General features: G+C 39.2%; 1 protein-coding gene across 4 annotated transcripts in view; it reads right to left on the bottom strand.

Annotated features, from left to right (window-relative positions):
- Window positions 1-13,411, bottom strand: part of GPR180 (G protein-coupled receptor 180) — a 28,206-nt gene that overhangs the window by 6,555 nt on the left and 8,240 nt on the right. For 2 of the 4 annotated variants that reach the window (XM_061630106.1, XM_061630104.1), the window contains exons 2-5: window positions 11,670-11,828; window positions 9,074-9,274; window positions 4,226-4,406; window positions 1,438-1,487 (exon numbers count right to left, since the gene is read on the bottom strand). In XM_061630106.1, the coding sequence (XP_061486090.1) occupies window positions 1,438-1,487; window positions 4,226-4,406; window positions 9,074-9,274; window positions 11,670-11,828 (591 nt within the window). The remainder of the gene's footprint in view (window positions 1-1,437; window positions 1,488-4,225; window positions 4,407-9,073; window positions 9,275-11,669; window positions 11,829-13,411) is intronic. The other 2 variants (XM_061630105.1, XM_061630107.1) reach the window with 2 other exon arrangements.

Below are 13,411 nucleotides of genomic sequence, written 5' to 3' on the forward strand. Positions count from 1 at the left end.
TCTGCCTATTTCCAGAACAACTTTTTTTTCCTGAAAAAAGGCTAGTCTTGTGTGGCACACAAGACCATTCCCCAAATATCACAGATACACCCAATGTTTGCTCAAAACAACACTAACACAACCACCTTTTCCACACTTTATATTTATTGTTATTATATTTTTATCCCACTTTTCCTCCAAGGAGCTCAAGGCAGCATGCATGGTTCTCCCCCCTCTCCATTTTATCCTCACAACAACCCTGTGAGATAGATTAGCCTGAGAGACTGTGACTGGCTCGAGGTCACCCAGCAAGCTTCATGGCTGAATGGGGATTTGAACCTTGGTCTCTCATGTCCTAATTCAACACTAACCACTAAAATTAAGGGCAATAGTTGAAACATTGGATGGCAGAAATGTTTTTATTTTCCAGACATTCTGGCTAGAGACATGCTTGTGATTAAATAAATGTTTCACTACAAGAGTGCTTGCTATGGGAATGTTGTCTGGCTATTCCACTTAACACTGCACAGCTCTCCTGGAAGTATAAGAACTTAATTTTTGTACAATGTATTGCTTTATTGATGTATTGCTTTACTGATGTATTGCCTTGTTGATGTATTTTTATATTTGTGTTTACTTTTTCTGTAAGCCGCATTGAGGGCCGTTTGGCCAAAAGGCGGGGTATAAATAAACATTAACATAACACAGGAGTGCCAAGACACTTTATTCTAAAAAAGCATAAAATGTTTACAATTGTACCCTTATTCTCCCTAAAATATTTTTTGCAGTGTTAATAATAACTAAATAAAATTGAAAACAATACTCGTAAGGGTGGAATCATGCTGGCAAATCTTGAAATAGTGAAGTTGCTGGGTTTACCTTCTGTTAGAAGAAATTCAGTGAAGAAGTGCATAAGTGAAAGCAGACGTATGTCTACAACAACTGGGGAAAACTCACACCTCTTTTGTGAGGAAACAAGTTTTCCCGGAAAGAAAACTGGCAGTGGGGCACTGAGCAGTGGCAGATCAGAGTGAGTCTAACCTGTGCCATGTCCTTGCGTGAACATTTGCACAATAAGCTGTCCCCTAAGGGGGTCATAAATTTTGTTTAAGTGAAGAGTTTACATTTATTGTTAAGTTGCAATCCTCTATTGACTGAAACAGGAAGAAGTCTCACTGAACTCAGTAGCGCTTAGTTTTGAGTAGATATGTATATGAAACTAAGCATAAGAACCCCATGTGGTGGAGGCGTTCCATCAGCCACAGCCAGCAATGGTAATTCCATAAAAGGACAGGGTGCTGGGTGTGGCTTAAATAGTTCATAATTAAAACAGCTCTGATTTTCCAACAGACCTTGCATTGCATTGTACACAAAAATATATGACTGCTCGGCTGATGCTCTTCTCTAAAGCCAATGTCTCCATTTACAATTAGCTCAAAGAACATAAGATGTACTTACACTCTGCAAGACTTCCCATAAAAGGTGCTCCTACTCCATTTTTAGAGTAACTAATAAAAATAAAAACACCCTAGTGAATAACCTTATACTTTAGAAGTGCCCAATTTTTAAAAAAAAGTTAATATGAAAGTTTTTAACTAGATTATAAAAAACAAATGGCATTAGCTGCGGTTATAAAAAGAAGTGGAAATTACTTTGTAAGAATACATCACATCAAAATCAGCTGGATTTGCCCCATACATGTTAATGATGAAGGAAATATACACAAATCTACCTGTATTTAATTATTTTGCATTCTGTATAGAAGCTGCAGAATTCTGCTTTTCTTGTATGAATTTCCTGGAAGCAGAATGTTACCTTTTTAATAGCAAAGTATACATTACGGGTGTGCATTGGCACTGTGTAGGGACAAATAAGGCAAAGTGCAATATCAACCTGTCTCAATTTGGATTAGGGCCCCCACAAAGCGTCATGTCACACTGTCTGTGCTTTTCTGTGCTATATTACCTAGATTTTTCTAGGGCCACACGTTTTGCAAGAAGTGAGGCTGTCCAAAATGTTGCCTGTGGAGTACTGAAGAACTCAGGATTGTTAAAGCACAGCGGCAGACTTTTTAAAAAGTTAAAAGCTTCAGTTAAGTTTTTTTAAAAATGGAGGACACAACCACCAGAAAGAAAGGCCGATGTGGGTATGTAAAGCTTTTATAAAATGTACAAGAATGCACACCACTCAGTAAGATAAGAGACAAAACCCTGCTCCCTGTCTCCTGTGATTATGAAAGCAAGCAAACCCTTTTTATTTTTATTTTCCTCACAAAAAGTCCCTGTAGTCATTTGTCTGCAATTTTACAGACTTAATTCACTCTGGAGTAGGGATGTGCTAGAATTCTGCCCAATTTGGATTTGGTACCAAATTTTCCATTAATTTGCGCATTCTCTGTTGTTGTGGATTGGATTTTTATGTAGTGATTTTCCACAGCTTTTTTTTTAAATCACTTGTTAATATTGATATGAAGAATGAAATTTTTATCTATATTTCCTTTTAAAATATCAATATTTCCTTTCACAATATCAATATTAATATCAATTTTTTTGCAAGAAAAACACCAGATTGGTAAAAGCAATGGCTAGTGGACAAAGAACGAACTCAAATTGATACCGGCCTGTTAGGTCAACAGAATGCTTTTGAACTGGCACCAGCCAATGGATCCCATCCCTACTCTGGAGGGGCTTTTGTCTATCCACTTTAGCCAAAAGAGGAGTTATAGCCATTTTTAGATTCTCCATTATAGCAAATGGGAACACAGAGCTTCATTTTATGTACAGAGCAACTTGTAACCCTAAACATGAATCAAAGTGAAGAGAGCACAGAGTAGTTCAGAAACCGATAAAAATTAACAATGAACAGATATAAGGTGAATCTTGGAGCCTATGGCACCCATGGTATATACAGTTCTGTTCATAGTGGATCATGAGCTTTAACGGGGGAAATGTTGCATGCTGTTGGAAACATTCCATATTTGGTTTTCCTCTCCCTTTCCCCAATAGTTTCCCTTCCTCCCTTGCCATTCTTAGGTTTTAGGGGGTTAAACTATTAAACCAATTAGTTCAAACACTTTTAGAACTATATAAAAAAAGAGATGCATAAAAATAGTAAAATACAAAGATTTTTTTCAAAAAGAAATCTGGAATGCACTTTATAATAATCCTTTTAAGTTTGAATTTATATAACTTTTCTACATAAAGAAAGGAAAAATACTTAAAATGACAAGGGAGGTAACAGTACTATTCTATTCAAGACTGGTGGGCCTTAGTTAAGAAGTGTAAATGCAGAGAATCTAGAGGAAACCAACAAGATTGGAAAAAGATTAATAAAACTGATTTGGAAGGAAGCTGAAGCAGGAATATTTAACTACAAGAAAATCTGATTAAGGTCAGACAACAAAGCATCTTTAGGATTTATAGTGGAAAATAACAACAGCCAAATTATTTCTTTGCCCAACTATTCTTAGCATTAAATATTTCCTACTATAAAACCTAGATTTGCTGAGTTAAATGGCTATTTCTCACCTTAATCTTTGTCACAGAGGACATTGCAGGCACATCTGTTGGGGATGGTGCATGTTTTAGGAGGCAAATATGTTACCTACATGTACAATGGTGTTTCCTGCAGCAAACATATACAACGTTGAACACACACACACGTGGGACCTTGGCCTCTCAAGGTTCCACACAGTTACATATTGCGTATCTTGCACAGTGCTGTGGGAAACACCACTCTGACGTTACAGCACATGTAGCAAATCATTTCCTGGGCAAAGTGTATAGCGGCCCTAAGTCACATGCAGTCTGCTTCTGCACAGTTGTTTAATTGTGGGCCTGCAAGTTCAAAACCTTTTCTTCCCGTGGGCTGGGGTGACCAGCCCCTGTGCTTTGCTCCACTATCCTCACATGGTAAAGCACATGATTTGCAGAGAGAACATTTCAGATTCAATCTCTAGCGTCAAAGGAACTTTAGTACCAGGACTAGGAAAGGCCTTGGTTTGAAACTTGGGGCAGTCATTACCAAAGCAGACCAGGGAAGGGGAAGCTGTAGCCCTCCAGATGTTGTGGGACTCCACCTCTCGTTAGCCCCAGCTAGCATCGCCAATTATCAGAGAAGATGGGAACAGAAGATTAACATTTGGTTCCCCACCCCGACATAGACTTGAAAGAGCAGTGATGTTACTCAGTATGGCAGCTTCATATGTCCATAGGTTAACGCCTCCTAACGGAGAGTTTAAATTTACCTTGAAAAATGCAGGTAGTTAGCAAAAGCTGAAGCACCTTGCAAGAGCAGAACAGTTGACAGGACCTTTAACACAGTGTGCATAGGGCCTCCTTTCTTAATCGTTTGCCACAATGACTGAGCATATATGCAAGCAGCAACAAAGTATGCCAGGACAAGCAGGAAGAAGAACTCATGTAGGCCTGTGAAGAGGAAAAGGACCTCATGTCATCTCTCTTTATTTAGCTATTTACTTCACATTTCTTTATTTAGAGATTTCATAACCTACCCTTAAAAAATGAATAAAAGCCATTTCCATAGCATCTTCCAACATAAATAAAAGCAGTAACAAATTAACAAAAATAACAAAACACCACCAGCAGCAAACCGTAACCTGACCAGATAAAATTAACAATTAAGAACAGAAATCTGAAAGGGAAAATAAAAAGGGTTTCACCTGGTGCTGAAAAAGCAATAAACCTGATGTCAGGCAAACCTCTCTGGGGAGAAAGTTCTGAGCCAGGATGGGTGGAACTACAGAAAAAGGTCCATCGATTACCCACCCTCGGTGGGACCCAGAGACGAGCCTACACAGCAGATCGTTTTGCTTTGAAAAGTTCATGTGAAGGAATTCCCCACTTTGTCCCCTATGTTATGTGGTTCCAAAGCAGGGAATTATTAACATATGCATATATACCAAGTAATTTCAACAGAGACAATTGCTAACTTAGCAAAAAAAACCCCATCAGGCTGCACCACTATCAGGTGAATCCACAGCTTGCTACAGAATTGTACTCAAAGAGTGCTTCTCAATGGTTCCTTCTCAAACTGCGGGGAGGTAAGGAGTGGAGTACCGCAGGGCTTGGTCCTGAGACCAGTGTTCTTCAATGTTTTTATTAATGACTTGGATGAGGAGGTGAAGGGAATGCTTATTAAATTTGCAGATGATACAAAATTGGGAGGGATAGCTAATACCTTGGAAGACAAACAAAATTCAAAAGGATCTTGATAGACTGGAGCACTGGGCTGAAAACAGAATGAAATTTAACAGGGATAAGTGCAAAGTTCTACACCTAGGAAAAGGAAACCAAGTGCACAGTTATAAGATGAGGGATACTTGGCTCAGCAATACTACATGCAAGAAGGATCTTGGGATTGTTGTTGATCACAAGCTGAATATGAGCCAAAAGTGCGATGTGGCTGCAAAAAAGGCAAATGCTATTTTAGGCTGCATTAACAGACAGTTTCCAAATCATGTGAAGTATTGGTTCCCCTCTATTCAGCACTGGTTAGGCCTCATCTTGAGTACTATGTCCAGTTCTCGACACCACACTTTAAGAAGGATGCAGACGAACTGGAACAGGTTCAGTGAGGGGCAACGAAGATGATCAGGAGACTGGAAACAAAGCTTTATGAGGAAAGACTGAAAGAACTGGGCATGTTTAGCCTGGAGAAGAGCAGACTGAGGGGAGATATGATGGCACTCTTCAAGGACTTGAAAGGTTGCCACACAGAGGAGGGCCAGGATTTCTTCTCAATCATCCCAAAGTGCAAGACACAGAATAATGGGCTCAAGTTGCAGGAAGCCAGATTTCAGCTGAACATCAGGAAAAATTTCCTAACTGTTAGAGCCATACGACAATGGAAGCAATTACCTAGGGAGGTGGTGAGCTCTCAACACTGGAGGCATTCAAGAGGCAGCTGGACAGCCAGCTGTCGGGTATGCTTTAATTTGGATTCCTGCATTGAGCAGGGGGCTGGACTCGATGGCCTTATAGGCCCCTTCCAACTCTATGATTCTATGAAATTCTTACTGTTAGAAGACAGAAACAAGACAATCCAACCTCTTCCCCAGGAATTGGAAGCACTGTGCCAGTACATACACTCACAATATCAGCATAACACTGGAAATGCTGGTATATTATTATTTGTTACATGTCATTTATCAAAAAGTCCTAGAGTGGGTTACATCTAAAACAGATAATACAATTATGCTGACATGCACCCACCTATTTTTGTGTACTGCTTTCAAGAGCTTTCGGATCAATTTCTGTGAAAGAACCGATTTAAGATATGAACAGAGTGGGTGGTACTCAATGCTGGCCCTACTCAGGGTAGACCCACTGAAGTTAATCGACATGGCTAACTTAGGCTCATTAATTTCAATGGGTCTACGCTGGGTAGGACTTAGCTGAATATAACCCAGAATATTTAATTCTTTCCACCAAGCTAATTTAATAATTTTTAAAACCAATAATAACAACATCACATTATGTGCCTCTTCAGAAGCATCTGAAACTGTCCAGTGACAAGAATCTGGCCATTGTACAAATGTAGTCCTCCTTTGCAGTCATGGCACAGACACAGCTAACTTTGCAATTCAAACATTATAAATATGCCTTGAGGATATGGTATTTGCAAATACTGTTCTCACCTCAACAAATGTGTTTATTATACACCCATGAGAGTGGCTGTATACTATGGTCTGCATGGATTTTTCACATTCCGCAATGTTAAATTGAAAATACCCCCATGCCATTCTGATGCTTCCCATAAGCTCATTTCAAAACAAAACCTTACAAAACTTATAGTCCTGAACTCAGAAATGCTTGCTCAATAACCCTCTAAATTTTCATGGTGACACACAAAACTGTCAGAGAGAATCTAGAGTTCAAAGTGTAAAAAGAAAGAAAAAAACCCAAACACCTTTGGGACTTTTTTCTGTCAGAGTTCCCATAATCTGTTGAAATTCATTAAAAATCAGCCACATTCACATAGTACCTGGAATCCTATTACTGACCTCACTCCATACTCTGACCTTCATCGTCTGCAGTTTAAAAGTTAAAAAAATGCCTGGCTGATTTTTAATTAATTTAAGAAATTCTGCATTGAACTCAATGATAATGTCAGGCATGCTTACTAAGAACCAACTGACAGTGTTCTAAAAGCCAGACTCACAGCTGCTGGGCTTGTCTAATCAGGGGGCCACACCAGACTTTGATTTCACTTAAGACAGTCATGGCTTCCCCCAAAGAATCCTGGGAAGTATTGTTTGTGAAGGGTGCAGAGAAGACTCCTATTCCCCTGAGAGAGCTCCAGTGGCCAGAGTGGTTTAACAGTCAGCCACTCTGATTTAAGCTCTGTGAGAGGAACAGGGCATCTTCTAGCAATTCTCAGCACCCTTTACTAACTACACTTCCCAGGATTCTTTGACCTCCTCTCTGAGATATTGTACGGCCCTACAAATTTGTCAAAATGCAAACACAATTTGGGTTGGTCTTTCATGGTCTAATCCACTTCCTGTGTAGCTTGGAAGAATTTGGTAACATGTGCCTCTGAGCACAATCCAAATTGTGTTTGCATTTTGACAAATTTGTAGGGCAGTCCAATATCTCAGAGAGGAGGTCAGGTCTCCTGCTCCCCTGGTGCATTCATTATAGCTGCCCAATTTCCCTGCTTTTTAAAGTTGGAAAGAAATATCTCTTGGCTATAGGTACATTCTCAAACCGTAAGGTTTTTTGCCTAGTGAACATGAATACTTCTTTGTTACTACTGTAATGCCTTCTGCTACAGCAATTAACAAATTCTGAGTGACTGAAATGTTTCAAATGCAAACACACACACAAGTATAGTAATGAGGAGGATAATATACAAATGTCAATCAGTCCCATTTATGTGTCACACCCGTTGTGAATGAGCATCAAAGCCAAGATTCACTGGCAAAAAGTTCTTCCTAAGGCTGCAATTCTGTGATCCCTAACTTGGAAGTTCCACAGAAGTCAATGGGACTTACTTCTGCGTCAACATACATAGGATTGCATTGTAAAAGGACTTTCCCATAAATTCATATTCCTATTTTTTTCAAACTACAAAGAGATGATTGCAGTAAGTTTGTGATCACCATGAAGCTTTGCAGCATTTGCAGAGGCAGTTCATAGGTCTGTGTTTGCTAGCAGACACACATTTCTTTTCAAACACAATGCTGTACATGCTGCAAACTCCTCTTTTCGACACTGTGCGAAGGAGCTTCCACTTTACTTTTACACTTGTGGAGAACTGAGCACTTGACTCACAGAGATTTTACTATGCCAAAAATTTGACAGACTGTGCAACAGCTATTTGTGATGCATCTGTCTTACCACTAGATGTCATTGCTGCAATATTTAATAGGCATGGCTAGTTCATATAGCACTTATAAATTCAGGATGCATTTTTCAGTGTTGAAGGAACTGTGCTCATGTTTTCCAATGCTGTGTCAGATGAAGGATCCTGGTCCCTGTATTTCTCAAACCAGATATTTTCTTTCTTTTTTTAATATATTGTTGTCTGGAAATTGCTAATGTGTAAAAAGTAGCCATTTATTTTTGTTACACTGTAAATTCTTAATGCATTCAATGAAGCCCAAGGGGCTTTCTTTACAGTTCTGTTCACAGTTGGAACCAGGGTGCCATATCAACTAAAGTTGAACTAATGTTAATTGTCTAATTATAAAACTGAACTGGTTGGAAATATTAATAACTAGATGTTCTAAAGCACAACTGAAATGAATCCGAATTAGTTGTCAAGTACAGTATAGAGTTTCTCTCTCTCCAAAGCAAGTAGTTGTATAAATTGAACTAAGTAGATATTTCAGGTAACTGCCTAGGATTATAAGGGGGGGGGAAGGAGCAGGACACCTGATCTATATGGGACAAGGAATCAAGCACTTTCAAGTCATAATTATATGAATTATTTTTAAAAACTTTTCCAAGCAAGTAGGGTCCTCTCAACGTGCTACAGATATCAAAATCAATGCATACAAGTTAATGTTGTTGGTTTTTTGCCTCTCCCATTTCCCCAACTTTCCCCAATGTCAAGAAAAACATCTTACCTGATTCGCCTGCACTAAAGTGATCTAATGGATTCCCTTCTGCATCTGGATTTAGTAACACCATTTCAAATTGAACTTCCTTGGATTCAGAGGTCTCATAATTCGCCGCACAGGTAAACTTGTCGACATAAAACACATACCATGTGTCAGGATATGGAATCTGGGACACCGTCAGATTTTGTTCTGTGCAGTTCATGTTTACTTCAAAAAGAAACAGACTAGGATCAGTAAACTCAGAAAGCTTTAAGTTGCAGAAGAAAAAACAACCCTAGAAAGCAAGAAACATTTCAGTTTTTGCTATAGCTAAGCAAAGTGCACATTTTCTTTTTTTTCCAGATGCACGTGCAACAAAGTGCTGAGGACAATCCTAGGTTTTTTAAAAAAAGTATCCGTATAACACATGCAGTTTTCAATGTGTTTGTGATGCACACGTGTTACAATTTTCAGTGTGCATATACACCTTAAAACCTTACGGTACAATCCATCAAAAGCATTTTCAGTTATCTTGAATTACAATGGAAGAAAGTTAAGCATGTGCACAACTAACTCATTGCAATCAGTGGGGCTTAAAGTGCTAAACTGTGGTTGGACTGTGACTGTAATGTGTGGTCCAGTTCGAATGTTAACTCAGTGGCAAGTCTTCAGCCAAAAACCACATGGTCAAGTCTCTACATGGCTATGGTAATGTCTGGACAGGCTGTGTTAAAGTGTCTAATTTTAAAAGTTAGAGAAGAAAAAATCTCCTTATAATGAGAATTGCTTGTATAATGGCAAATTGAGATACTAAAGGAATGCGTTTAGTGTCTATTTAATACTTTGATCAATAAACAAATTAAGAATTATCTTGATTAGCACTTCTTTGAAATTAACTGTAAGAGGATCTTCAACATTTTTGTACATTAAATATTTGTGCTCCATGAAAGTGATATTAGGCTTTAAATTCTGAATTCCTGGCTTCATTTTCATTAATCCTGTAATTGGACTAGGGATGGGGGGAGATAGGAAGAAAAAGGAGCCTCTTGATACAACTGACTTATTTTTCCAGAAACTAAACAACACTGCATGCTTATTCTATGCTAGCACAATTATCAACTCAGATATTAACACTGAAGATATTCAAAGACAAACAGCTAACTGCACAATTAAATGATGAAAAGAAATTTGTTTTAAATCAGTTGCAAGGAAAGCAGTTTAGTCTACAATTTCTTTGAAGAGAGAAAACTTTGAAAGGCAAGAAGCAATTTCATCACTTTGGAAAAAAATGAATATATGCTATGTGCAATGCAATTCTGTATGTGCCTACTCAGAAAGAAATCCCACTGAGTTCAGTGGGACTTGCTCCCAGATAAGCACACATAGGATTGCAGGCTTATTTAACTAAAAAAAACCCCCTGTACTTTATACCAGCCATGAGGAACCTGTGGTCCTCCAGATGTTGCTGGACTACAACTCCCATTATCCCTGACCACTAGCCACACTGGCTAGGGCTGATAGGAGCTGGAGTCCAAATGATCTGGAGGGATACACCTTCCCCATCCCTGCTTTATGCTTTGAAGCTCTTAGTATTAGAGCAGGGGTGCAGAACCTTTGGCCCTCCAGATGTTACTAGACTCCAGCTCCCATCAGCCACAGTCAGAATAGCCATAGGTCAGTGATGATGGGAACTGTAATCCAACACATCTCGTGGGCCATAGATTCCCTGTTCCTACATTAAGAGTATTTGTAATTAGTCTATACCAGTGGGAGGTCAAAGATTCCTAAGAGGAGAATTAATACAGGTATTGGCTTGGATCTTAACTTAAGGGTTAATGGAAGAAGTTTTCTGTCCCCTGCTCCTCCCAGTAGCCCTCCACGTTCCAACCCTCCCTTGTTCAGGAAGGCTCCTGACTTCATGGCTTCTGGTGATTGCAGGTGGGAAGATTAGATGGGAACTTATTTTTTCACATTAACATCTTAGCAGCCAAGCCATTGTATTTTTTCAACCATTAGAAAACCTTTTCCCTGATGAATTCATGCCAATTTTGATACTCCCCAGAAAATACGGCTGTCATAGAGTGAGTAGGCTACAGCAGCACTGCATATTTCTGGAGGGGGAAAGGGAAGCCGATGTGCATTTTATGTTGCTGCATGTGTGTTGCATGCAATGAGCTGCTGCATCTGCTTACACATGATGTGTTGCTGTGCATATTTGTGTTTGCTTGTGACACAGTTCAGCTTGTCGCTGCATGTGTTTGCATGAGGCACTCTGCACACACCACTCTGTGGTGAAGCACGCTACTGCATGTGAGCTCCCCCAATCTGAAGACTGGGACTCAAAAACCATATGAAAATGTTTATATGAAGGATTAGTTGTAAGCAAGCACAATATATGAGAGAATAGAACATGTTTACTGCTTGCATGGCATGAAGGCTAAGCCTAGGTATCTTACCTTGCAATTGTCATGCTTTTTGGTACATGAGCAAATTTATAAGCACCTTAACTCTTCTCTTAGGTTTTTTGATCCTAAACCTATTGATCAATCAATGCATGTAATGAGCTATAAACTGGCTCAATATATTTAGGGCATGCTGCCCCGCCCCCCCCAATCAAACTCACTTGTCAGCTGGGCTTTGGACAATTTCTCTTTACAGCTGTAATCCTGGTAGCTTTCTTGTAGCTTTATCCATTCATAAGCTTGAAACAGGTGAAGCTTGGCTTCTTTTCCAATAGCTGTTGCTACATTGTTGATTCTGACATACAGAAGAGCACAATCACCTTGATATTTAAAAAGAAGTCAAATTCTATTACACAGATTAAAAACAAAAATACAGAATTATTACCTAGAAGTCTGTTAATTGCCTCTTAATGTATATCGCTGTCAAATATTCACTGTCCTACCAATATTCAGTTTAACAAATAGTTTTACAAGAAGGTATTTTGAAACAGTAGTGCCTGAGTGCAAAGAAACAGGGATGAGAGACTGATATTTTAAAATATGAGACACCACTATTGGAGGAGGAATTTTCAAATCAAGGACGTTTCAAATCAAGGACATCTCTTACATTCTTTGATCTGGAATATTGTTGCCCGATTTCCTTTCTCCCAGAAAATAAGAAAAATGTTTTGTCAAAACCACCACCAAAACTGAAATTCTACACAGAAAAACTCTGGTTCTGCCCCTTATTGCTGCACTTTTTCATAGAGAAATTATCCTTTATATCACACTGCTGTGCATCGTCTGAACACTATATAAATCCAACAAACACACTAAAATAATATTTCTTGACATGGTTTCATAATGTGTGGGTGTGAGCGTAAGAGGGATGCATAATGATGGTGTTCTTATGAAGATCTGAAAAATCTTATAAAGATCTGAAAGTGTTCCTTCAAAATCCCTTTTTGCTTCTGAAATGTGCGATATGTTTAGGATAGCCATTTAAAATTAGGGATAACCTAAACCTCAGTTGTAAGACTAGGTGGCCAGATAGCGTATTGTGAAAGACCCTTCACCTAGAAGTTCAGTTGTCAGTTTTCAGCATCATTTGAAAGCATAATGTTCACCTGGGCCTTTGACATCGAGGTATTCAAGGTTGCCAAAACAAAATATATTTTAATGATGTGATTCATTTATTTTTAAAGATACTGGTTTTGAATTTTAATGTTTTATTGAATGTTTATTGTATGTCTCTATGTGATGCGTCCTTCCCTGGCTCTCCCTGTCAGGTTCCTACCTGCTCGTGGTTACTGCCTGTCTCTAGGCACCACCAGGGACTCCACCAGTCCGGACCGCACTCTCTTATGGTTTACCTATCCGCTCTAGCACAGATCTCAACAGATCCCCCTGCTAGGCAACCACCAGTAACGTCCCAATACTAGTATTCCCAGAGACTCTGAATACTGGTATTGTTATTCTCTTCACCGCTGCCACCATTTGTTACAGTTCCCCTTCAGCCTTGGTCATTACCTTACCCTCCCTTCTGGTCTGTGAAACCCCAGCCAAGGATCAGGCCTTTGGTAAACCAAATTAAGTATTTATTACAGATAACAAAGCTAACAAGATTTCTTCTTAAGGCACATAAGCATATGGTTTTACTCAATACTAATCTGAACTCCACCCCCCTCCTTCTTCACTCTCTCCTGGCAAACAACTCTCTCAAACCCCACCAAGCAATCCACTCTTTCTCTTCTCCCCCCCAGATTCCACAATTCACCACCTCACATTCACCCAGATTTACCTGTCATCCTTTCATTTATACTGTCAGCCATTTTAAACATTCAGCCAATCATCAAGCATTCTATTGCCTATTCACTCCCCCTCCTCTTTCACTACTTACCATGTATACTCTAAACAACCAGCA

The sequence above is a fragment of the Rhineura floridana genome, chromosome 5 (assembly GCF_030035675.1).
Source record: "Rhineura floridana isolate rRhiFlo1 chromosome 5, rRhiFlo1.hap2, whole genome shotgun sequence".
Taxonomy (NCBI): domain Eukaryota; kingdom Metazoa; phylum Chordata; class Lepidosauria; order Squamata; family Rhineuridae; genus Rhineura; species Rhineura floridana.